Source organism: Grampus griseus (assembly GCF_964374135.1).
Source record: "Grampus griseus genome assembly, chromosome: 11".
NCBI classification, from domain to species: domain Eukaryota; kingdom Metazoa; phylum Chordata; class Mammalia; order Artiodactyla; family Delphinidae; genus Grampus; species Grampus griseus.
The window spans coordinates 19831586-19859332 of record NC_139005.1 but is presented as its reverse complement, the minus strand read 5'-3'; the positions used below and the strand labels follow the sequence as shown (position 1 = coordinate 19859332).

Sequence of the window (27747 nt, the reverse complement as noted above, 5' to 3'; positions counted from 1 at the left end):
GTGTAAAGAAATGGGTCTACGAACAAACTGGAGATTTTCTTTTTCTTTTTTTTTTTTGCGTTACGCGGGCCTCTCACCGCTGTGGCCTCTCTTGTTGCGGAGCACATGCTCCAGACGCGCAAGCTCAGCGGCCATGGCTCACGGGCCCAGCCGCTCCGCGGCATGTGGGATCCTCCCGGACCGGGGCACGAACCCGTGTCCCCTGCATCGGCAGGTGGACTCCCAACTACTGCGCCACCAGGGTAGTTCCAAACTGGAGATTTTAAAGCAATAATTCATTTTGCCATTTTAAAATTAACCCAAAACATATAAAAATGCTAATTTATGTTCAGAACATAATAATCAGTGTCATTAATTTGTGTTGGTACAATTACATCTTAAAGCAAAGAAATTTCATCTTGTTTCTGAGCATCTTTATTTTTGGTAGATACATTTACTTTGGGGATTTGGAGAAATACTAAAAATAGTTCATGGATCTCTACCGCTATCTTTCAGACCCCAGGCTGGGGATCACTGCAGGTAGTTTGTCCTGAAAAATATAAAGAATATAAAGATTTCTCAAGTCCAGATTCACTGAACACACATTTCCACAACCCCATGCTGGAGTCTCACTATAGTTTTCAGCCATAACTTGAAAAAGATCTGTTCTTCCAGGCTAAGAGACTTTAGACTTAGGTTCTATAAACTATCAACAGATTCCCTCAAAATGTCATGAGTGTTTTGCAGCAAGCTACAGAACTTCACTTAATAGCAAGCTATCCCACGTGGTGATTATTTTTTAAAGCCTTCCATTTGATGATAATCACCTACCTCTGCAGACTGAGCAAGAAAGAGTTCACAATGTAGAGATTTTTCTCCTTCAGAGTTGACAGTCTTATGCTCTCCACTGACATTCAACTGGATTCCATTCCTTGGGGAAAAAAAGGAAAAAACGTAGTCGTCTGGTTAGGTACGCCTCCAACATTATGTTTTAAGTCACCACAATAAGGTTTATTTATCACCAAACAATCAGTGAGCACCCATGTGTGCCAAGGATTGTATAAGGTACCTGAGAATACAGAGGGGAATAAGAGGTAGTCCCTGGGACTTCCCTGGTGGCACAGTGGTTAAGAATCCGCCTGCCAATGCAGGGGACATGGGTTCGAGCCCTGGTCTGGGAAGATCCCACATGCGCAGAGCAACTAAGTCCGTGCACCACAACTACTGAGCCTGCGTTCTAGAGCCTGCAAGCCACAACTACTGAGCCCACGTGTCACAACTACTGAAGCCTGTGCACCTAGAGCCCGTGCTCCGCAACAAGAGAAGCCACCGCAGTGAGAAGCCCATGCACGGCAACAAAGAGTAGCCCCTGCTCACTGCAGCTAGAGAAAGCCTGCGTGCAGCAATGAAGACCCAACACAGCCATAAATAAATGAATGAATGAATGAATGAATACATAAATAAATAAATAAATAGAAAGAGGTAGTCCCTGCCCTCCAGGAGCTGCACACACTAGTGACTCCAGGTGGTTGCAAACAGGTAAGCTATATTTTCTTTTTCTTAAGAATTGGAGCCAATAGTTAAAATTGTTAAAATTTTCACTAAAAATCTAGATTTCTGGCTTTTCTTTAAAAAATGGGAACATGTGGCCACACTGGGTCCATATATTCTTGATGTAACAATTATCTGGAGCTAAACAGAGTAACCCCCCATCTTTACCTGGATAATGCACTTTCCTCATCGTCACTTCCCTAATGTAAGTATGTGCACTTACCCCACTGACTGTACTCATTTTTGTTACCTATGGACTCCTGGACTAGCACGTGACACAAAATCAGAAACAAACGATCATAATATAAGGTAGTGGGTGCTAGGAAAGAAGTAAGAATAACGTGCCATGCATGAACTCAGAAGGATTACTTAATCTAAAGGTATCAGAAAAGCAAGGAAGGGTAAGGCAGGGTAATGGAAAACTTGTGAAGGAATTCGTCCTCTTAGGAGAAAAGCAGAGAAAATATCACTTACAAAGGTACAGAAGAAAAGAACGTGGCACATTCAAAGAACTGCACATAGCTCGGTAGGTGAAGAATGTAGGGCGGGGGCACAGGACAGAAGGCTGGTGAAGGGGTGCTCTGTACTTACACGATGAGTTCCTGTTGCAAGTGCTGTAACTCATGAGCCAGTTTGTTTTTCTCCCCTCGTAAGTTCTGGAAATCACATACAACATTAGGCCGCACGTGTTACTCTAGTGGGACATTCACATTTACGTTTAATAACCCCACCTTGCAAGTTGTGAGATCATTATGGTATACCTCTATAACGTTTTCATATTCTATGATGGTTGACTTAAGTTCTTCTATACTTAAATCCTTCTGAAAAGTAGGAGAGAGAATTAATAGCAAATAAATGTATGAGTCCACTAAATTGTATTTACTAGACTATCAGTCTGAAGAATTGTAAATGCCCAAAGATGATGAGACCTTCTACTAATCTCATTATTGGAAAACTGAACTAGTCTGTGTTTGTGATTAAAACTAAGCAGAAAAGAATGGGACAGCAAGGCAGCTGTATCTGACTGGTGTTAATTATGTTCTGTCTTTGCCTGTCCAGTGGAATCATACCCTGCAAGGTAATTCTTAAGTCCAAGTCAGAATTATATTACTATGGTACATTTAAGAAAAAAAGCAGTTTTTTACCTGCAGAATGACTAATGAATTATTAAGGCATCCAATTTTATCCAGTTCAAACCATATCTCTGTTAAAACCATAGTTTCGTACTGCAAGACCAGAGGGTACAGTCAGTGTCTGACCTATAGTTCTATCCCACGACTAGCATGGTGCCTGGAGCATGAGAAGTGCATTATGAGTGCTGGGCAGGAGTGCAAAATGGTGGAAAGACCAGAGTTACAGAGGAAGTGAGCAACCACCACTATCCCATGGCACTACATGGGGAGTGAGAACATCCACGATGAGGTGATACAGTTGGTACAATATTCAGTATCTTGGTCAATGTCCACAAGCCGTGAATGGCTCCTTCGAAACCTCATAAACTGCAGGGGAAGGAAAAGAAGTGAAGTACTGCTCTTTCTTCACTCTCCTGTCTTGGAACGTGGAAGTTTATTAACTTAGTGTGTATCCTTCCTGGGTCTTTTAAAGCCACCATAACCAGCATCTTGGTAACCGGCAAACTTTGTTACCAGATAGGCTATAATCACAGGACACAAAGATAAATAGAATAATATCTATCTATCAAATCAATCAATCAAACTAGGTAGAAAATAACTGAGGATATATTCTTCTTTTTCCCTAAAATGACTGACTGCACACTCATTTGTGTTGTTATGAATTAAAATTGCATCACCACTACCTAGCCAATGACTGGCAAATTGGCACACTAGTATTTGTTGAATAAAGGGATGAACATCACCAGAATTTACAGAGGATACGTTAAAACATCCCAGATGGAGAAGTCAGTATTCTTCACTCAGAAGAATATTTTTGTTCTTACAAATAAAGAAATGTCTTGTGACAGAATATTAGAATCAGATATGTTAACAGGGGTGAAGTTACACAAATGACCATCTCCTTTCTTTATGACTTGGAGAGAGCTAGTGAGTCCCACAGGCCCTCATGTGAAGAGACAGGACCAACCTTCTGCAAACTTGCATCTTTATTAAGCAAAGTGTTCTCATATGTGTGTAACTGCATCTGAAAAGAAACACATTTAGGAAAGGCCATTGGGACATTGCTTTGGTAAAGGACAGTGCCACAAAATCATGCAACAGGGAGACATGTTTCTTTGGCACCTTTAATGTGCATGTGTTTTTCACTTTATAAAGAACATTCACATTAGCCTCACAACAACCCTTGAGGTCAGGGTCATTGCCCTTGCTCTACCAGGAAGGAAATCGAACCTCAGAACTACCCAGAGACTTGCCCAGAGTCACACCCAGTAAGTGACAGAATGGAGACTAGAATCTGAGTCATCAACTCCAGCCAAGGGCTCTTCCCACTATTTCACACTTCATATAATAAGAGGACATAGAGAGTCTTCAATTTTTGATGAAATTAAAAATCTAGATAGGACACGAACAGAGTCCATATGGACATATAGAAAGCTCTTCCTCTTTTAAAAACATAGTTTAAAAATGTTCAAGATTTCTTTTAGCAAAGTGAATATTAAGGATATATCAGTTTATTCAAACCAAAAGCAAGCTTGTTGGTGTAGGCTTCTAAATAGAATGTAATTGATTAAAATGTATATTGATTGAATGGAAAACCTGCAAAAATAATCAGCATAGTCAGAAGTAGAATCATCATCATCATAATCATATATATTTGATATCCCTTTATAGTTCTAAAGGTATCTTCACATAATCATCTCATTTGAGTTTCCAACAAGTTTGTGGATGAGGTAGAAATTATCGTACCCATTTAATAGATGAGAAAATTGAGATTTAGAGAAGTTAACTACTTGCTTGTGGTTACAAAGCTTTTAAGTCGAGAAGACAGGATTTGAATCCGTGTCTTCTGGTTCTTTTCACTAGTTTATGACAGTTGTGTTTTCCAAAACAGTCATTCCTAGAATAAAATCAATTTTAATGTCTAAATTATAACTGCTATAATATATGTATATGTACATACCCACATGGAATTGGGGTGTCTGCTAAGAAAATTGAGAATTTCTCATATAGATATGAAATTTAAGGACATCATCATTTCAAACACATACTACAACAAAAAATATTGTTCAAATAAACCATTAGAGATGAGAATAAGCATGACACAAATTCTTGAATTTAATGACAATTGTCTTCTGTTTCCTGATAATAATGTATTGCAGATAAAACAAAAATACACAAAATATAGACTTTCTAGATGTAATATAGATAAAAATCATTTTTGTAAGATATCATTCCTTAAGGCAATAGAATTGAATTAGAAAATCAAGATAGATTTTTTCCCCCATCTCTCCTCATTTTCTGCATTAAGAAGGTACAATAGCTGAAATCTTCCCTAACTCAGGGATTTGCAAAATCAGATACTGTTAAATTAGAAATTGTCACTATAATAACAAGTATAAATAATAATAAGGGGTGGCAAGGATGTGGAGAAATTTGAACCCTCATACACAGCTGGTGGAAATGTAAAATAGCGCAGTCATTTTGGGAAAAGTCTGGCAGTTCCTCAAAATGTTAAACATAGAGTTATCGTATGATACAGTAATTCCACTCCTAGGTATATACTCAAGAGAAATTAAAATATATGTCCACACAAAAACTTGTGCATAACTATTCATAGCAGCATTACTCATAATAGTAAAAAAGTAGGAACAGCCCAAATGTCCAGCAACTGATGAATGGATAAACAAAATGTGCTATTTCCATACAGTGGAATATTATTCAGCTATAAAAGGAAATGAAGTCATGATATATGCTCCTCCATGAGTGAACTTTGAAAACATTATGTTCAGTGAAAGAAGCCAATCACAAAAGACCATCTAATGTATACGACTCCATTTATATGAAATGTCCAGAATCGGTAAATCCATGGAGATAGAAAGCAGACTAGTGGTTGTCTGGGGTTGGGGAGGAATGGCAAGTGACGGCTAAAGGGATTTCTTTTTGGATGATAAAAGTATTTTAAAATTGGTTTTGGTGATGGTTGCATAATTCTGAATATACTAAAAACCACTGACTCATATACTTTAAGTGGGTGAATTTAATGGCATGTGTATTATATATCAGTAAAGCTGCTACATTGAGAAACTGCTTTTTATATAACTCAGATATCTAGAGCAGTACAAATTTCAAAATTGATAACGAAAGGTTATTGTGTCAATGAGTCATAGACACCTTCAAAAAGTAATACTAGTTTGATGAAAGAAAATATTTTACCAGTATTTGAGAAGTGCTTACTTGATGATGTTTCTCAGTTTTAGACAATTCCTCAATCTTCTTTTCCAATTTATATATATCCATAATGTTCTTAGCATTCTAATGTAAAATAAGATAGTATTCTTAGATTCAGACCAAAAAAATAAAAGGAAATCACAAAATGTTTTTTAGGAAGTAGTATTTTCATCATTGACACTGTAATCCATTTTAAATTAAGGGACAAAACTTTAGACTTTGTCCAAAAATAACACAATCCTTTTAACGTGATCATCCAGGAATACTCCCAGCAATCCCTTCTTATTTTCCATTTCACCTCGAGCACTCACTCCCTAGTCACACCTTCAAAGTTGTCATTACCAGCAACTGGGATCCCTCCATTATCTTAATTACAACATCTCACTCTTCAACCACCATTTCTTGTCTTTCCAGGTTACTTCTTTGTGCATCAGCAAACCTTCAATCCCCACTGGAGCCTACAATCCATTGATCCTACTACGTTCTCATTATCCTTCCACCTTCCCGTGAGCTCCATTCCCTCTTGACTCAGCTTAAATTCTCCCATGGTCAATCGTTACAATCTCTCTCTTCCACACCCCTCCAATTCCCTTGGCTCTCCCCTACTTCTTAGTATTTTCTTTTTTCTCTTTTTTTTTGCGGTACGCGGGCCTCTCACTGTTGTGGCCTCTCCCGTTGCGGAGCACAGGCTCCGGACACGCAGGGTCAGTGGCCATGGCTCACGGGCCCAGCCGCTCCGCGGCATGTGCAATCTTCCCGGACCGGGGCACGAACCCGTGTCCCCTGCATCGGCAGGCAGACTCTCAACCACTGCGCCACCAGGGAAGCCCCAACCTCCTAGTTTTTAACCAAATAATTCACTTCACAGTTCTACTTTTCCTAACCACCCTAGTTTAAATTGCACTCCCCACAACTCTGCTTTCTGCTCTTCTTTTCTCTGTGGCACTAATCACCATCTAACATGCTAGTTTCACATGGGCTATTTTGTTTAAGTCTGTATCCTTAACACCTAGAATAGAGTCTATCTCCCGATGAATGTGTGTATAATAAACAAACGAATAAATGTAAGTGAATAATTACGCGAACCATTGTGCCATTACTCTTTACATTGCATCTGATTTTTACTTCCTAAAGGATTCTTAGTAACATCTATAAGCCTTTTCTAATGTAAATCAATAACTGTAATGCTATCTCATGACGAAGGGTTCTAAGTCTCCTTCCTTCTATCTCAATTCTAAATTGGTATAGTACAATTCTTTGATGCTAGTCAATCATCTGAAATATGAGGACAAAAATATCTTACATTGGGAGCTTAACTGTAAAGCATTCGTTTCATGGAAACCTGGTCTTGTAGCCGTAACATGTCTGAATCTAACACAGGGTTTCTTTCCAATCTTTAGTTGTTCCTTTCCTATCTACTATGAATTTTTTTAATGTCCACTTGGGCCATAAATTGGAAAACTCATCAGACTGTTCACCACAGCTTAATAAATACATCTAATAAACTTATATAAAACCCAAACAAAAAACCGTACATAATGATTAACTTTCAAAAGGTACCTATAGAGAATTTTCCTCCAAAATAGTAACTTTCTGGTAGCTTTGCTACCTGTTCTTTCAATGTTTTAATTCTGTTGCTTAAAAATATATATTGCATAGAATTTTTCTTTTTTTAGCGATTTTACTAGTATTTCCTAATATATATGAGGTATATTATGGTTAACCAAATGGCTTCACATGCATTATCTTAATCTTTAAAATAACTGTAGGGAATAGGTATTATTAATCCCTCAAAAGATAAATGGCTTTTCCAAGGTTAGACTGTCAGTGAATTTAAGATCTGGGTCTTAGACTCAAAGACCTTTTCCATCTAGTTTCATGGAATAATCATAGAAAATTATTAGATAATGTCTATACTTTCCTTCTTGATTTGTATATTTTTTAGATGAGTTAATTTCATTTCATCTTAACTCTGAATTTCTTACGTCCCATTTCTACCATGGATGATTACAAAGGTATAACATACTTCTGTCCAGACAGGAAAACCCTGTCTACTCTTCCTCACTTATCATTTGACAAAGCAACCTGGTATTTGGTCCACAGGAGCCTGAAATTCACATGATTTATATTTAACCCAGGGTCAGCACCCATGATTGCATGATTTCCATATGCTTATCTGTGCCCTTTTCACAATTTCAACATACCTCTTCTTGGAGAATCCGAATCTTAAGAATCAGAGCCCGGTTTTCTGCCTCCTGATTTATTAAGAGAAAAATAATTTTAAAGTATTTGAGACGTTTATGAAAATACCAAATATTTACTTCCAGGGCTATCAACATTTTTTCTTTTTATCAACCTTAAATATGGCATTGACATATCACAAATAATCCTAGCCTAAAATATTCTCAATACGGGGTTAAGTCTTTGGCTTCAGTTTCTTGGGATCAGTGAAAAGTCACTCTTCTTGACTCAATCTAACTATGACAGGAAAGGAAAGACGAAAAACAAAAGAAAACAGCGTGGTATTTTTCCCTGCTACTTTACCGCCATCTGCTTATGACAGATAGTGTGAACTCTTCTATTTAAACAGCACCTTGAAATCAAAGAGTACTAGCTTTCTATTTGAAGCTGTGGATATTCTCAGATTCAACATTACCAGAACATAGGAACATCAAAAATCATTTTATAATTAGGAGCCCTAAATTCAGAACCATCAGAAGAAAACATATTCCGGGACAGGATATACACCAAAATGTTAACAGTAAATCTTGTGGATAGGGTAGGGTAAAGCTTTTGTGGGATTTTATTTTTTCTTTGCTAATATATATTTTCTTATTTTTACAGAGCGAACAGGTACTACCTTTATAACATAAAAATAAAAGGGAGGCCATCTCAGGCTAGGATGTCATTGGTATAAGAACGAAGGAACATACACACCACAGAGTTGGAATCAGAAGACCTGAGTTCAGTTCTCACTCTACCATTTATTAGACAATGGACTTTGAATAATCAAAACATTTCTAAACTTTAGCTATAACTCTATTAATTTTTTTAAATGAAGAATAGCAAAAAAAAAAAAGAATATCAGCTTCTGTTTCTACCTCACAGAATCTCTGTGAGGACCAATGAGAGGAAATATTAAAAATTCTTTTGAAATTGTAAAACATTGAATGGTAAAAGTGCAAAGGATTAGGACTGTCTATCTAAGGACTCTGCACTTTAGTAGCAGCTAACATCTAGCCCCAGGAGGAAAGAGGACATTACTGCTTTACATGTACTAATTCATTTAATCCTCCCAGCCTTAAAGGAGGCAGTATTGCCATGTCCACTTTGCACAGAGGAACTCTGAGGTTTAAAGACGTTACGTGGTTTGCCTAAAGTTAGATAGCCCTCAGAGTCGGGACTTGGATGCCCACTGCCTGACACCCAAGGGTGGGCTCTTGATCATTGCTCTACATGGCTTCCACATAGAAGCTCCTCAGTGGTCCCAGAATGAGTCTTTGCTGTAATGCATTCACAGAGACTTGCAGTCACCTGACACTCAATGAGTCCAGTCCCCAAATTTGACTGTTGAGGCAAAAGCTAAGCTAAGTTGTATTGGTTGTAGGAAATCATGAGTGAAAGACACAGGCCTGGAATCCAAGTCTTCTGATGACTTAGACCTAAAAATAAATTAGTCTGAATGACTTTCAGCTGACCCCCCACCATGGTTAGCAATGCGCAAATACTGATGGAAGGATTTTGAAGATTATTACTAAAGCTCTAGATAATAGTTTAACATTCCCAATAAAAAGAATTACTTCTCTGGTAGTGGAATTAAAGCTTAGTCTAAATAATGTTTTGCTCTAAAAATTACAAGCCTATGCTTCTTTAGCATAAGGACTGATTAATGGAACTAATTACTAATCTGTACGTGCTGAGAAAATGGATTTAAAAAAAAAACTGAGAAAAAAGTGAAAGTTTGACAGAGAAAACTTTTTGGAAAACGTAAGTGGTTTCTAGTGTCAGATATTTATGAATTCGCCCATTAACTTCAGAAGGCATTCTAGATCTTCACAAATCATCGCAAATATGACTAATTTGTAAAGAATTTTAATCCTGGTTGAAAAGGAAAACACAGTTTTTTATCCTACCTGCCTTTATTTTTCTAAGGTGTTACCAATTCATTCATCAGTCTACTGATTTCTGATTTTTGTTTCCAAATAAACCCTCTTGGATTTTAGTTATATAAACTATTAATATAGGTCCATTTCAAAGTACTTGGATGACTTACTAATTGTTTGTTCTGGGCTACAATCATGGTCTTCTGCTCTTCTGAAGCGTTCATACTAATTTTCAGTTCCTCCAGTTCTTCTCTTAACAGATTTGTTCTTATAATAGCCTGGTGGGCACTGTGGGGTGGGGAGAGAAGGCAATGAGCAAAACCTCAAATATAACCGTTAAAGATACTAAGTAAAGCCACGGACTATTTTTAAACCCAAGTTGAAAACCACTGAAAACTTAAACCAGATGCCAACAACAGTAAAAAAAAAAAAAAAAAAAAAAACTTACACAAGATCTTCCACAGTCCTTGGAAAAGGAAGGGATTTGGGTGGAGCATGGTGGGGGGAAAAGGATAGAAGGAAACAAATATATTCCTGAAGATAGAGATTTGGAGGCTCCCTTTGAAATCCATCACTGGCTGAATCACACAGTTCTTTCCTTCTACTAATACGATGTAATAGTAGTTAATGCAATCCCACAAACAGTTATTGAATAATATCATGATCAGGGGCTGTACCTTGCAAGAGGACCCATGATGTTGGACAAAAGAGACATGGTGTAACCTTAGAGAGGTTAAGTACTAGTGAAGGAGATGACAACTAAACAAACAAGTAGTTACAGATAGTCTTTATATCATATATTTTATTTAAAAGGTTTACTGCAACATTGTTTACAATAACAAAGCATTGGAAAGAAACTAAATGTCCAACAAAGGAAAACCTATTAAATGTATTATGGTCATGTATATCATGGAATTACCTATTTGTACTTCCAAAAGATTATAAACTGTTTTCTGAGCAGGGTCTTGAAGAAGGTATAATTTTTTCCTTACTAAGAAATTACATTGATCATTCAATTAATACTTATTGAGCTCCGACTCCATGCCATTCATTCTAATAGGCATTGAATAAGGTAAAGATGAACCCAATCCTAAGAACTCTGCCCTCCTGGAACTTATAGTCTAGTAAGGTAAACAGACAATCATAATTGCTATTACAGTATAATGAGAACCAAGGCTGGAGTGAACCCAAGTTCTGTAGACACTATAAAAGGAAGACAGCTCAGATAATGAGAAGGAGGAAGGGGAGGGGGACAGAGGGGGACAGAGGGGACAGAACAGAAGCTCATTGAGGGACTGCAAGCAGTCCGATATTGCTGGAGCACAGAGGGGAAAACGGGAGGTAGAGACAAGGCATCAGAGGCCCCAGCGTGAAGGGGTCTGCAAACCAGATGAAGGACTTCGGATTTTACCCTGAGTGCGAAAGGAATGCATTGAAGTGGTTACAGCAGGGGCATGATGTGGTCAGACTGGCAGTTAGGAGGAACCTGCCTGCTGGGGCGGCACAAGCTTTGGAAAAGGAGGGGAACCTAACCAGGAGGCTGCTGCAGTGACCCAGGTGAAAGGTGATGCTGACCTGAACTGAGTGGCAGCTATGGGAATGGAAGGAAGTAAATCTATCTGCGAGAGATAAAGTGGGTAAATTAACAGAACTTGCTATTTGATGTAGAAGTGAAATCTGGGGAAGTAAAAGGAGACAGAGATTTCTGGTTTGCAGGCAACTGGAAGGAAGGGACTGCTCTTCTATGGCAGACATTCTACTAAGTGCTGGGGCAACCAGGATAAATAAGACACGGTTCCTCCCATTAACGAGGACACATTAACACAGAAGGCAAACTATACCATGATGGGACAACAGCCAATATCAAAAATAGGCTGGGAGTGCCGACAGGAAACAGGCTCTTCCTGAAGGATTGTGTGTGGGGGTGGGAATTGGGGGTGGGGGTAGAAAAGAGGAGGCTTAATTCTGTAGACACTGGCATTCCGCTGTCCATCCAGATTCTCTAGCCTTTCTGTCCATCCTGCAAGTTACCCAATTCCCTTCAAGACATGTCTTCACTGCTTAACTTAACCAGAGTCAGCTTCTAGTGCTTGCAACCAAAAGCCCTGTCTGGCACATTCACCCAAAGCATACTTTGTTTGCTTTTTTAAAGAAACTTTGAATTATTATATTTCAAATAAATAATAAATAAGCCAATTATGGAATGGAGAGAGCTTGAGGTTAGCATATATATATATATATATATATATATATTTTTTTTTTTTTTTGCGGTATGCAGGCCTCTCACTGCTGTGGCCTCTCCCGTTGCAGAGCACAGGCTCCGGACGCGCAGGCTCAGCGGCCATGGCTCACGGACCCAGCTGCTCCCCGGCATGTGGGTTCCTCCCGGACCGAGGCACGAACCCCTGTCCCCTGCATCGGCAGGCAGACTCTCAACCACTGCGCCACCAGGGAAGCCAAAGGTTAGCATATATTTTTTTAATTTTATAGATTGGTTTGGAGGCTGGTCAAAAATTATGAGGGTAAGAGTTCATGGTCAGAATGCTTTACTGTCTCTTCAAGTTAACTTAGAACTTTTCTGTTCAGAATTTTAGACCTACAACATCTGTACACACATACTCTGTGAGAAGCATGTTGCTTGTTTCCTGATGCTCAAGCATCTCCCAGCAACCTATTGTACCAGCATCTGACACTTTATCCGGTATATCTCCAAGGTCCGTTATCCCCTCCTATCTTAAGCTAAGATCATGAAATTCTTATCATCCTTCTAGGCTCCAGGTGCCCTGAGGGTACATTTTAAACATGACTCATCAATGTATCTCTCATAATACTTAGCACGGGACTTTGCATAGAGTAAGAGTTCTACCGAACCACAGGCTGTTGGGATGGATTCACGCCTGATCCTTAGGCATACTGGTCTTACACAGAGATTGAACGACATAGAGAACATCATCGCTAGAAAAGAACTAACAAACCTTACAGGTGGGAAAGTAAAATAGTGCAGCTGCTTTGGAAAACAGTTTGGCAGCTCCTCACAACGCTAAGTATAGGTTACTACCCAGCAATTCCACTCCTAGGTATACACCCAAGAGAACTGAAAACGTATGTCCACATAAAAACTTGTACACAGATGTTCGTAGCAGTACTATTCATAAGAGTCAAAAAGTGGAAATAAACCAAGGGTCCAAACTGAGGTATAGCCATACAATGGAATATTATTCAGCCATAAAAAGGAATGAAGCAGTGATATATGCTACAACATGGATAAGCTTTGGAAGTGTGATGCTAAGTGAAAGAAGCGAGACACAAAGGTCACATACTGTATGATTCCATTTATAGGAAAATGCCCAGAACAGGCAAATCCAGAGAGATAGAAAGTAGATTAGTGGTTGCCAGATGCTGAGACGAGGGGGAAATGAAGAGTGACTGCTAATCAGTATGGGGTTTCTTTTTGGAGTGATGAAAATATTCTGGAATTAAATCATGGTGATGGCTGTACAACCTTGTGAACATACTAAAAACCACTGAATTAATTGTATACCTTAAAAGGGTGAATTTTCTGCTATGTGAATTATATCTCAATAAGAAACAGATTTATTTTTTTAAAAAAGGAAAAAGAACTGAAAGCTCCCAGCACACAGTAACCCCATCACGGCTCACCTTTTTATCTGAAGGCGCAATTCAGTACAGTCCTCTGATAACTGGCTGTTAGCGTCTTCTAAGCTTTCTAATGCAAATATAAGCTTATTATTTTCCTCCTCCAATTTCTGCTTGTTGAAATGCAGGTCTGCTACACAGGTAATCAAATCAGGCACCTCTCTGCAGGTGAAAGGATGAATGAGGATAATCTTCAACATCTCTAATCCCCTCCTATCAAAGTAAGGCGAATGGTTAAGCCCAAACAGGCTTAAATATTCCTGTGAGATTTTCTACTTTGTCTTCATTCATCCTCGTAAGTGTAGTTTATTTACACAGTATTTATTCGAGTACCTATTACAATAGCATCAAAGATTCTTCCAAAATTCCCAGCTATTTAGCACCTGCCACTAGTGAAGTCGACTTCTACTTTTACTTCCTCCTTTCCACTTTGCTCCCAACACCTGCCGCTGTCTACGCTGAAGAGTTCCTATTTCTGCCTGGGTTATGGAAAGTCCTGAAATAAACTGACACTGTACTCTTTCAGTCAGGAATCTTGGCAGGTTTGAATAGGCCTTTAACTAGGAAACAATTCCTAGAGTCTTATAATTGCAGCCTGAAGCTCACAATTTAGGACTCATCTTTCCTATAATTTTCTACAGCTTGTTAATGTTTGTGGGTGTCACTCTGGCCCCTGACATGGGATCATAAACCCTGCGAGAGTCAGGACTGTGTGTTTCATGGAGTCCCAGGCCTTCTCTTCCTCCTTGCCATATTTTCTTAGAGTTTAGCACAGATTGGCTACATGGGTCCTACTCCACCATTTTCGCATGGATAAACCTGAAGTGGCAAAGATAAAATGAGCAAGGACAGATCCAGTGGTTAAGACTCTGTGCATCCCATGCAGCGGGCGTGGGTTCGATCCCTGGTCTGGGAACTAAGATCCCACATGCCACATGCCATGTGGTGTGTGGCAAAAAAATAATATTAAGGAAGGATAGAGTCACCTCCCCTTAATATCTAAAACTCACATTTAGCAGAAAACAGCTTTTCTCATTCATATCTAAAAGTATCTATTAAAGAAGTGCTTTAAAAGTAATCCCCCAGGGCTTCCCTGGTGGCACAGTGGTTGAGAGTCCGCCTGCCGATGCAGGGGACACGGGTTCGTGCCCCGGTCCGGGAAGATCCCATATGCCGTGGAGCGGCTGGGCCTGTGAGCCATGGGTGCTGAGCCTGCGCGTCCGGAGCCTGTGCTCCGCAACGGGAGAGGCCACAGCAGTGAGAGGCCCGCGTAACACAAAAAAAAAAAAAAAAAAAAAAAAAGTAATCCCCCAAAGAGCTTAAGGTCAATGTCATAATTCTACTTCAAATGGAATTTGTTTTCCATGGAAAACACATGAAGTCAAGGAAGGAGAAGTGTTTCATGAGTGAGAAAATGTTAATTCATGTCATACTAATTTTCCATAATTTGTGTTCCTAGTGAAACTACTTCTAATGCAATTGGGATAGAATAGGTAAAAGTTAAAAGTAAATTATGTTAGCCCTACCACACACACACACAAGAAGAGCTAAATGACTTTATTGTAAATAAAATACATAAATCTATGAAATAAATAAGAAAACTTGAGGCACTTAAGAAAGCATTGTAAGTAAGAATGCTTACAAGACTCCTTTAAACATGTCTCCACCCAAAGCCTCAAAGCTCCGTGATACAGACTCTGTTATATCTGTGGTCATCTTAACTGAAACACATATAAGAGAGGTTTATGAAAAATCCATTTCTCCAAACCACAAGAAAGTGGCAGAACAATCCCAAAGACACACATTCATACTCGCTCCACCTGACTTTCTGCTGTCCTGTTCCAAAGCAGAATTACCCGTTCTGCTGCTTGATCCATTATTCACTCCTTCCCTGTAACCAAAAAACAAAACCAATGAGCTAGGATTCTTTGTCAAACCAAAGCTTAGCTAATTTTTCAGTTGTGTTCTGTACTTTCTTATTCAGGTCTTTCTTTCTGAATTTTAAAACCATCTATTCATTCAGCAACTACTTGGAACCCAACACTGTGCTTAAATACGGTCATAGAAAAGAAACATAAGGCGTACCTCCACTTTCCATAAACTTTTAATCTAACATGAAAAGAGAATGTGCGCACAGAAGTAGGTAGGTGTCGATGTACAGCAGCTGTGGTTAGGGGATGGGAGGTCTCAGTGGGTCAGGAAGTTGATGTAGTTTAAAGGGATAAGTGGACACTTGTAGAGGTAGCAAGACCTTGGGCCTTAAATAATTGGGAAGGAAAAGACAGGAACAACTAATACTTTGGGATACACTGATGGTGTTCTTTCTCATGAAAAATCAAGTTGAACCTAGACTAACTGTACTTTGGAACATTTCACACCTGAAATTTGGGGAACCCTCTTCACAGGCCTCTATCCAGGACACCAATGCTAGCTCTAACCCCCAAAATAAACATATTAAAATTTCAACCATTTCTTTTCCAAAAGTCTTTATACTATGATTTTAGTTTTATCACTTAATCTTTCTAAATGCCAAACCCTTGGATGACCTCTCTGGAGCAGCTACAAAAGCCACTAAATTTGTACTTACATCCCGTTGCATTTCAATGTGAGATGTCTGTCAGAAGACGACTGAGCAGAGTAACTCAGACATCACTCTTACTATTCCTAGATCTACATCCATCACCATTTCTGAGTTTCTGTTCTGATATTTTGTATTTATATCTCCCATATTTCTCTCTTTTCCTTTCTATGTGTTATAAAAATAAGTTTTCTCTTTAGCCCTCACTCCACTTTATAAATGAATTACTGATATTTTTATTACACAATCAAACCTAAATATTTTAGTAAGAATAGAAAATTCATAAGAAAAGAGGACACAAACTTAAGGTCATCATGCAGAGATAATCATTTTTAGTATATCCCTCCCGACTTTTCTGTGCATATTTTTATTTCTTGACAAATAAGGGATCGTACTACATATACGGATCTATGGCCGATAGTTTGAAATTAATACATATGAATATTTCTCTTGTCAAATATTTATGTAATTATAATTTTGAGTGACTAATTAGGATTCTAGTGTATGGAAGTACTGTAAGTCATTTGTCCAAATATCTGCTATTAAATATTTCCATATTATATTTATCACTATCATAAACAACATTCTGCATATATAGAGTATATGATTGGTTATTTTTCCTGAAGTTACATTATTTGACCACATTACATATTTTTAAGTGTTTGATACACATTCCTAAATTGCCCGTGAAAAACTGTGCCAACTTACACTATTACCAACAAAGTAGGAGAGGGCCTATTTCTCCACCTGCCCTGATGACATGGGATAGAGTCATTCTTCTAAATCTTTGTTAACCTGATGGGCAAAAATGATATATTCTCTTTCTTTGCATTTCTTTGATTACTAGTAAGATTAGATATTTATATATATATTTATCTTGCCTTCACAATTAACTCGTGTATAACAAACAACATCTCCGTCAGAGCCCTGATCTGGGAAGATCCCACGTGCCGCAGAGCAACTAAGCCCGTGCACCACAGCTACTGAGCCTGCGCTCTAGAGCCCATGAGCCACAACTACTGAAGCCCGTGCGCCTAGAGCCCATGCGCCACAACAAGAGAAGCCACCTCAGCGAGAAGCCCACGCACCGCAAGGAAGAGTAGCCCCTGCTCGCCGCAACTAGAGAAAGCCCGTGTGCAGCAACGAAAAACCCAACACAGACAAAAAAAAAAAAAAAAAAAAAAAAAAAAAAAAAAAACACCACACAGTGCTACCGCAGAAAACTAACCAGGAGAATGTGGGAGGCGCCAAAAAGAGGAAGGAAGAGACTCTATGTCCTGCCAACCTCCCAGAAACCCGCACACTGGAACCCATCTTGGCAGAGGGATGCGCACGCCACCAGGGAGGATCCTGAGTCAGAATGATGGGTCAGAGACAACACGGAAACTAACCCCATTACCACAAAACCCGAGACTGCGAGCCACGTGGCAGGGCAGTCCTCCTGGGTTCCCTTACCCTGCTGCTCTCCACCTGGGCACTGCTTCCCAATTAAGTCTCCTGCTTTGTCAGCACATGTGTCTCCTTGGACAATTCATTTCTGAGTGTTAGACAAGAGTCCACTCTCAGGCCCCGGAACGGGTCCCCCTTCCTGCAGCATATACATCCTAACCCCGCATGAAATCTAGCAAGTTTTGCCACCGTTTGGGCTTAAAGGGTTCTTTAAGAAAACCCCTAGTACATATCAGCTGGTAGCTGGAGATTGGTGGCTGAGTAAAGGGCAAAGGATTAGGCTTCCTGTGAAAGAAGATGATGCTTCTCCAGTATCCGCCCAGGGCACCTGATCTCATGGGTACCGTTCTCCTTCTCCTTTCTCAGCTTCACCATCCTTTCCTTTTCCTTTTAGCCTCCCTATATTCTAGGCTTCTAAATTACACTCACTGACTACATCTCCCCACTGACCTTAAAAGGGAGTTCATGCTGAAGTTAGATTCATTTGGTGACTTGGTGGTCAGTACCAATAATTTGCTTGACTCCTATGCCAGAAGAAGGTAATAATATGTGCTGCCCCTAATCACAATAAATGAATGTTATCATAATTAACGTAATAGGTTCTCAAAGTGTGCCCATCACCCCCCACCAACTCCCCCCATCAGTATCAGTGTCACCTGGAAACATGCTAGAAATGCAAATTATCAGGCTTAACCCCAGACCTACTCAATCATGGTGGAGATACCCAACAATCAGGTAGAATACCATTTAGGTGATTCCAGTGCACACTCAAATGTGAAAAGCACCAGATTACAGTATTTCCATCAGCGCAGAAAACAGTGATTAGCATTCATTGTAAGCAATTGTTAAAACAGAACCTGAAAACACATCCTGCTGGGACGATGATTACCATTTGTTTCTGCAGTGAGCTATCCATTCTCTCATGATGGCCTGGAAGGTTTCCAGATTCACATGCATGTCTCTCTTTTCAGGATCGAGCCTGTTCCACAGCTCCTCAAGGCTACCATCTTCAGAACCTTGACTAGTTGTTTGTCTCAGGTAATCTATTACTTTGGTAACTCTGACTGAGCCTTAGGAAGAAGAAAGCCAGGTTAGTTTTAAAAGGTGCGGAAAGATTATTTTTTAAAAATGAGGCACTTAACTCTTTTAGGTCCCTTGGGAACCTAAACGTGCCTTATAACCCTCGCAGTACTGCTGAGTTGGTATCGCAGAGTAAAAAGAGCACTGGCTTTGGGTTGGAGTCTAACAGACTAGGGTCAAATCTTGGCTCTGAACTGTATCAGCTGTGTGGCTCTGGGAAAATTGCTCAATCTCTCTGAGCCTCAGTGTACTTGTCTGTGAGATGATGCTACTACACAGAGTTGTTGTGAGATCTAAATAAGAACGATATATGTATTCAATAGTCACTTGTGGGAAGTGATCAAAATGCCACTTTATTTTTGTCTCCCATTCTTTTCTTAAAAAACATTCGGATGAAATTTCAGCCTCCAATAAGTGGTCTGACTTTTATTTGGGGGGAGGGGTAGAAAAGTCATTCTCAGACACAGTCAGTCCTACTATCACATTCAGAAATTAAAGTCAAACAGACTATGTTAGTTATTAACACACCAATCTTCCTTAAGCATAAGACACGTCTTTTAACTAAGTCCTGACTTAGGCTAGCTGCTTGAAGGGGAGAAGGAAAAGGAAGTAGAAGGTTGATAGGGTAGATGCAGAAGTGAAGATTCTTCCCCCAGAAGGTAAGCAGAGACCCTGATATATATATATAGAATAAGTCCAGTATATAATTAGAAGGAGGGGAGAGTTGTAAAGGAGACTGAACAACTTTAAAGAGAGTATTAATTTAATGGAAAATGTCATTTGGCTGTGACAGGAAGAAATGGAAATAAAATTATTAATAATTATTTAGAGAGATGATTTCTATTCCTGTTTGCAGTAGAGTTGGAGAGTCAAAAAGAATACCTATATCTCATTTTCCTCCACTAAAACTCTGGAACCTGTAACACATATACCTCAAAACTTGAAAGGTCTTCTGTATGGTTTTGCAATGTGTCAACGGGGCCATGAAGTGCCCAGATATTTGATCAAACGTTATTCTGGTTGCGTCTGTCAGGGTGTTTTTGAATGAGATTAACATTTAAACTGGTAAACTAAGTAACACAGACTGCCCTCCCTAATGTGTGTGGGCCTGGTTAGAACAAAAAGGCAGACCCTTCCCCAAGTGAGAGTCATGCCTTCCTGCATGACTGCCTTTGAACCCGGACTTGTCTTTTTTCCTGACTTTGGACTCAAACAAAAACATCAGCTCCTTCTCAGTTTTCAGCCTGTCGACCTTTGGACGGGTTCCCTCCTGGTTCTCAGGTCTTTGGACGCTGACTGGGACTAAACCATCATCAGCTCTCCAGGATTTCAGCTTGCTCACTCACCCTGCAGATCTTAGAACTTGTCTGCTTCCATAATCATGTGAGTCAATTCTTTACAATAAATCTCTTTATGTACATTACACACGCGCACACACACACCCATTGGTTCTGTTTCTAACACATCTCCCATCTCCCTTCAGTGGAGCTTCCTTATTTTCTTCAGGGAAATAGTTCCTTAAATTCTGTCCAAACAGAGAGGCTTTGGGGCAATAAATAAGTCCCATTCATCCTACCAATATAATTAAGAGTATAGGCAGGGTTGCGCAGTGGTTGGGAGTCCGCCTGCCAATGCAAGGGACGTGGGTTCGGGCCCCGGTCCGGGAAGATCCCACATGCCGCGGAGCGGCTGGGCCCGTGAGCCGTGGCCGCTGAGCCTGCGCGTCTGGAGCCTGTGCTCCGCAACGGGAGAGGCCACAACAGTGAGAGGCCCGCATACCGCAAAAAAAAAAAAAGAGTATAGGCAAATGTTTTGCTATGAGAATGTTCATTATGGATCATTATGGTGCTGTTTATAATAGAGAAAAAAATATCCAATTGAGACATATTGTTTAAATATATTATGTTACATCCCCCAAAAGTACAGTATATAAAGCAAATTTGTTGACCCAGACAAGTACTCAAAATTATTAAGTGAGCAAAAGCAGATTATAAAGCAAGTCTGGGAACATTCCCGTACATACTTAGGGAACTTGTTGTATATAGCTTAAGGAGAAAGAATGACCAAAAACAAGCCTTAAACCATTGTGGTGGTGAGGTGGACAGAGTCCAGGGTGCCCCTTTATGATCCCTGCTTTCTAATGTTTACACCCCTGTGTAGTCTCCTCCCTTGAGTGTGGGCAGGACCTGGGACTTGCCTCTAACCCGTAGAATATGGCAAAGGAGACAGGATTACATGTATCTAATTGCATGATTAAGTTACATAAGATCACAGTGCCTATCTTGCTGGAGTCATTCCCTTGCTGGCTTTGAAGAGGCAAACTGCCATATTATGGACTACCTATGTTTAGAGGTCCAACTAGTAAGAAACTGTCCAGCTGACAGCAGCAAACCTCTGAAGCCCTCAGTATTACAACTGCAAGAAACTAAATCCTGCCACCTAAAGCAGGTCGTTCCCCAGTCGAGCCACAGATGAGACAGCTGCCCTGGCCAACATCTTGACTGCAGCCTTGTGAGTGAGTTCCTTAACAGAGGACCCGTGTAAACCATGTGTGAATTCTCGACTCACAGAAATTGTGAGGTAGTAAATGTGTGTGTGGTTTCAAGCCGCCAAGTGTGTCGTAATTCAGCAACAGGAAACAACGTAAGTAGTTTGGGTACTGCTCATCTGAAACCATTGTGTATGTATTGTAGAAGAAAGCAAAGGAACATTTATACTGGTGTCATTGAGAACCAAGATTTTCTGTGGTTGAAAAAGGGCATACAGAATATGAGATGAGTAAAAACGCTGTAGTCCTGAATTTGCTTTAGAAGGAAGACTATGAACTCATGATGCAATATATCTTCAACATTTTTAAGTACTTCTTAGGTCTGCCCACGGAAAATGCCTAGAAACAACCACCATCCCCTGCCCCCAGATTGTGGTCTCTATATATTATTTCCCATTAAAAGGAACCATGGATCCTTGAAGAAATAACTGATTCCAAGGTTGGGGCAGGAAATGTATGAGATAAGTCTAAAGACTTTTATAATACTAGGGAAAACAAGGAAGCTACTAAAAAGCATGGGATGTCTCAAAAGTATTAGTACCTGGGACACCTGGTTGCTCCAGGAAGTAATGAGATGCTCAAAGAAAGATGGGGACAATGCAAACAGACATAGGAGCCAGCTTAAAGAATATCTTGCCAGCCAACTCTGGGACAATTTGAGCATCAAAATAAATAATGATAGTAACAGATTATATATATTGAATTAAGAAGAATCCAGAAATTCATAGTGATATTAATTCATTTAGTTAGAGAAATGGTAAAACCCTGATGATAGATTGACAAGTAAAAAATATAGAAAGAATATTGGAAATTGAACATTTTCTATTTGGCAACCACCATGGTAAGAATTGATTTAGGCAAGAAATATCAATAGATGCTATGTTTCTGATCACCAATTCCAATGTGTAGGGTTCTTCCCCCTACCCCCTACCCCACCCCACAACATACACACATACAAGCAATTCTCAAGACACTGGGTGTTCTACAGTTCAACCCAATTCTGACACTACCTATGTGGTGATAGTGTCAGAGCCACAGGTTAATGGCGCAGTCTTACAAAACTGACCCCACCCCCTGTAGACACCAATTCAAGGCCGGGTTGTCACCTGTACTTCTGATGGACCAGCTATAGATTGGAGGTTCCCATGACTCCTTTTTGTGTTCCATTAATTTGCTAGAGCAACTCAAAGAAATTTTTTACTTACTATATCACCAGTTTACTATACAAGGATATAACTCAGGAACCGCCAGATGGAAGAGATGTACAGGGCAAGGTATGGGGAAAGGGCCTGGAGCTTCCGCACTCCGCCACACTTTTCAAATGCCACACTTTCCAAATCTCCACGTGGAAGCTTTCCAAACCTCTCCTTTTGGGTTTTTATGGTGGCTTCGTTACACAGGCATGATTGATTAGATCATTGGCCATTGGTGATAAAACTCAATCTCCATCCCCTCTCCCCTCCCTGGAGGTCTGGGGAGTGGGACTGAAAGTTCCAACCACCCAATCACATGACTGGCTCCACTGGCAACTAGCCCTCGTCCTAAGGTGGGGTCCAAAAGTCATTTCATTAACATAAAAAAGGCACCTTTATTGCTCTCATCACTTAGGAAATTCTAATGGTTTTAGGAGCTCTGTGCCACAAATGGGACAAAGACCAAATATATACTACTTATAATAAATCATAATATCACAGATGCTAAAACTAGTGAGTGAAAGTTTGATGACAAACAGAATGTTTACATAGATTCAAAGTATCTTCCCATATTTATTAATTACTGATGAAATAAAAATTCATATTCTAAGGCAAGTCAAGGAAAATTTAAACATAAAATATTTTCTCTACTCTTTGGCCTCCTCTCTCCCCTCTACTGTGCACTGTGTATCTACATTATGCATCCCAAACATCCCCATCAGCAGAAATACCTGCTCAATCAAAAAGAGCAACATTCTCTGAGCATCAGCAAGACAAATCCTTAGGACCTAACCTTTCTTCTTAATCTTGTAAGGAGCCACGATGACCCACGAACCACTACTCGCTTTGCATGCTTAGATCTGGATTGTGTGGGCTGTCGGTAATATGTCGTTGAACGTACAGCCCTCTGTCTCAAAATGTGCTTTGACCTTTAACAGGCAAAACAGTTCTCAGAGCTTTCGGAAAGGCTGTTCCTGAGTTATAATCCTCAATTTGCCTCGAATAAAATTTTCCCTTTCTTTCTTAGATCGACTGATTGATTTTTTATAGCCATTATAAAGGAAAAATAGTAACTTTACAATAGGGATATTTGGCAGACACCACACTAATCAAGTGATCAAAGTTAAAAATCCTGAAATATTGTACGGAGAAGAACATAACATCACTTCCGTAGTGTGCCTGCAAAAATGTAGAACCTGAATAATCAAGAGGAAATACCATGGACTTCCCTGGTGGCGCAGTGGTTGAGAGTCCGCCTGCCGATGCAGGGGACACGGGTTCGTGCCGCGGTCCGGGAGGATCCCACATGCCGCGGAGCGGCTGGGCCCGTGAGCCATGGCCGCTGAGCCTGCGCGTCCGGAGCCTGTGCTCCGCAACGGGAGAGGCCGCAGCAGTGAGAGACCCGCGTACCGCAAAAAAAACCCAAAAAACAAAAAAACAAAAAAAAAAAGAGGAAATATCAGATGTTCTACAAAGTAACTGGCATACACTCTTCAAAAATTTCAAGGTCATAAAAGACAAGGAATCGAGGAGCTCCTCCAGATTTAAGGAGACTAAAGAGATGTGACAACTGAATTCGATCCTGGACTTGGAAACAAAAAATCTATAAAGAATATTATTGGGAAAATTGACAAAATTTGAATATAGACTTTTAAATTAGATAATAATATTGTATCAAGGTTAAATATCCTAATTTTGACAATCATTCTGTGGTCATGCATGCAAATGTCCTTTGTAGGAAATACACACTGATGTACTTAGGGGTAAAAAGGCACAATATCTGCAATTTACTCTCAATCAGAAGCACAATCAAGCTTTTATCCTGCCTTTCCTTTGGGAAACAAGACTCAGCCATGGCCAAATAGTTGCTAGGCAGGGTAGAGCTTCCTTTTATAGATATGCCAGCTGATAAAATAGGAAGGAATAATAGACTATCACCTTTCACAACACCTAATGAAAGAATAAATCTAGGCCTTCATCCTCAAATAGTTTTGTCTTCTGATAAAAATATATACACCGTCTATGTGGAATCTTGCCAAAAGGAGATACAAAACTTTTATCTGATCAAACCTCTAAATGTAGGGGACAAAGAAACAGGTTGTGTTTCTAAGACCACACAATCACCAAAATTCAGACTGGGGGAAACTATGAGATAAAAGAACCAGTTTCATTAACAAATAACTTAAAATACAAAAAAGAGAGACTAGGAAGGGAACATAGAGATAAGCTAGACGGCCAATAACAATGAACAAACTTTTCTTGGATATTGATTGGAACAATTAAACTGTTTAAGAAAAAATAAATTTCTCACGCAAATGAGAAAACAAATGCTGATAAGATTTTTTTTTTTTTTTACGTGGGCCTCTCACTGTTGTGGCCTCTCCCGTTGTGGAGCACAGGCTCCGGACGCACAGGCTCAGCAGCCATGGCTCACGGGCCCAGCCGCTCCGCGGCATGTGGGATCTTCCTGGACCGGGGCAAGAACCTGTGTCCTCTGCATCGGCAGGCGGACTCTCAACCACTGCGCCACCAGGGAAGCCCCTGATAAGATATTTGATATTAAGAAAGTATGTCATCTTTTTAGTCATAAAAATGACATTGTATAGTTGTGTCTGAAATCAGTCTTTATCTTTTGAACGTACTGAAATATTTACAGGTGAAATAATATGATGTCATGGATTTGTCTCAAACTAATCCAGAGTGGAGGAGAGGAAAGTGGGTGGGGCTAGAAATGAGACATCATTATTTACGACACTATTTACATGATAAGGGTTATACCTCTTTACTCCTGTATATGTTTGTAATGTTCTATAATAAAAAAGTTTTAATCCAAATAAAACAAAACCATATTGACCAAGGAATTTGTGGAAGGTTATACAACAAATCATTAACAATGCTTACTCAGGGAAACAGGATTACTGATGAGTTTTTTTCCCTTCTTTTCTATATATTATTAATTTTATTACAGTGACCACAAGCCATTTACATGCTAAAAATTACTTGCGGAAATTTTAAAAAGAACACATCTCTAAGAAAAACAGAACTGAAAATCTAAAATTAACTCAAAAATTTGAGCTAAATTTGTGTAGCAGCTTTATACGTATGAAGTATACATTTCTTGTGAGGCAACAACTATGAGAGGTAAGTAGTTCCAGTCAACGATTGCAGCTGGTGAATCAGTTGATAAGCTCAATAAAATCATTCAAGACACGGGTAAAATATGCAAAACAGGTACAAAGAAATTAACCAACATCTAGACGGCCACCCTTCCTCCCAAATTAGGTTGTACCCACCACGTGTGTAGACACAGATGCACAGAGCACCACACATAAGCCATTTCCCTTTCTCTTGCAATAGAAAGTACAATGACGTGATGAGTACCACCGAACATTTGAGCAGATAATTTTCGACTGACCTCTGCATTTGGTGTCACATGCATTAAAAATACTTGTAAGCAACTCCTCTTCACAGGTCCTGTTATTGCTATAGGTTACATCTTCCTTGCCATCATCAGTTCCTTGTTTCCACCCTAGTAGAAGAAAAAGTTTGCATATCCAGATGCTTTTCTGTGCTAATATGCTTAATTGCTAAATTTTTTTGTTCTAATCTTAACAAGAAAACATATTTAAATAAAGAGCAGTCCACAATACTGGTTACTTAACTTGAATAGATCAAGCAGAAAAAGTGGTCTTGAAGGGTCTCTGATTATTCATTTTCCTTTCCTTATAAGTTTTATAAAGGTAGAATAAAAGGAGAGATGACGAAGAGGGAAATGAGCTTTACTGCCCTGTAATGTTAGAAGCACTCTGTGAAAAAGCAAATAGTGTAGCACAAATAGAAATATTTTAAGGAAAAATAGAGGGAACGTAAAGATCAGCTCTACAGAAAATGTGCCATTTTACATTGTTTTGTTTTTCAGGGCCTATCACAGATGGGACTCTGTAAGCAATCCTCTAAATAGAATTCCAAAATTTCATTGAAATTGGCCTCCAAAATTTACATTCTCCCCTGGTCTACTTTATTGGCTCTACATTTTCTTACATGTTTTACTCTCACAAACACAAAAAATGCTAAAATGGTAGTTTTCAGCAAGGCATGTTGGAACTATATGAACTTTAGCTCCCCTGTATCTATGGCTTCCCATCATGCCATTCTAATTTGCCCAGGAGAAAGTTTGTTTTCAGGTCAGCAGAGAAATGCCAATGATTATGATTGTAAATACAATCTAGAATTTCTATCAGGTTTATAATTGAAAGCATAGAAAATACTTATATTTCACATCTAAGAGTTTTTTAAGAGAGGAAAACACAATTTTAAGGGAAAGATGGATGCCTCCCTCCACGTTTCGATAATGTACACTGGTATTTCATTTTAGTTCAGGTATTCTCATAGTGATATGCTCAAGGCTTTATCAGAAGAACAAATATTAGAAGATGAATATTTACCCTCTCCATTCAGAGATAATTTTTTCACCAGTGAATCCTGAGGAGTAAAAAATTCAGAGCTCTGATTAGAGGTGGAATCAAAGTCAAGGGTTAAGGCACTAAAATCATTTTCACTACCACAGTTTTTCAAATCCTTGTTAGAGAAGAGTTCCCTTTTTCTGATCTGCGGTATCAAAGATGTGTAATTCTGGGAGCTCTGTGACCTAGGCCTTGAGATGTCTTCCGAGCTTGTGAGGATAAGAGAATATGTGGCATACTCAGGAGAGCTGAGATGAGAGATGGATGGGGTTCTTGGAGATGCTCGTTGAGGATGTGAAGTAAAGGCACCAACTTTCTCAGGGCTTGAGGAGCGAGGGTTGGGCAGAGGAAAGGCAGCAGTCATCATTTTCTTCAGTACCTCTTCAAAGTCTTTCTTGGGGTTAGTCTGTGGACTGTCAAACCTGCTAGATTGGTATCTGATAATCTGTCGGATGGGACTTGTACTCTCTTCTCTCTTTTGGATGGCTTGGATTTTCCTACAGATGCTTTGCACCGGGTTATGCCGCTTCTCGGCTGCTTTCTTGACAGAGGCCATTGTTGACTTTCCTCCAATGAGACAGAGGAAGTGGCTAAAGTACCGGCAAAAGTAGACATGTTTTTCAAAGTTAGCATTGTCCTAACAACAATGTAGCAATAGCTATTTATTCCCAAACCGACTTTGGCGGGATCAAGATGTCTTTAAACAACTATCTTTAAACAATTGCTTTTTTATATTTAAGTATAGTTGATTTACAATGGTGTGTTAGTTTCAGGTGTACAGCAGA

The 27747-nt window shown here is 39.5% G+C and overlaps 2 protein-coding genes across 2 annotated transcripts in view; both read right to left on the bottom strand.

Moving 5' to 3' along the window:
- The window catches only part of LOC309829414 (inositol 1,4,5-triphosphate receptor associated 2-like), a gene marked incomplete at both ends in the record, with an annotated part of 30371 nt that extends 15004 nt beyond the window's left edge, over nt 1-15367 (bottom strand). Inside the window, 9 exons of the mRNA XM_082665294.1 lie at nt 811-910; nt 2122-2186; nt 2292-2351; nt 3631-3687; nt 5898-5975; nt 8096-8146; nt 10165-10282; nt 13655-13813; nt 15294-15367. Coding sequence (XP_082521420.1) covers nt 811-910; nt 2122-2186; nt 2292-2351; nt 3631-3687; nt 5898-5975; nt 8096-8146; nt 10165-10282; nt 13655-13813; nt 15294-15367 — 762 coding nt within the window. The remainder of the gene's footprint in view (nt 1-810; nt 911-2121; nt 2187-2291; nt 2352-3630; nt 3688-5897; nt 5976-8095; nt 8147-10164; nt 10283-13654; nt 13814-15293) is intronic.
- A 27-nt stretch (nt 15368-15394) lies between these two features.
- LOC309829413 (inositol 1,4,5-triphosphate receptor associated 2-like) lies at nt 15395-27518 on the bottom strand (the record flags this gene model as incomplete). Its single annotated transcript, XM_082665293.1, has 4 exons — nt 15395-15542; nt 18568-18748; nt 25915-26028; nt 26945-27518. The coding sequence occupies 4 exons, from the start codon at nt 27516-27518 to the stop codon at nt 15395-15397; spliced, it is 1017 nt and encodes a 338-aa protein (XP_082521419.1).
- Nucleotides 27519-27747: the final 229 nt, after the last annotated feature.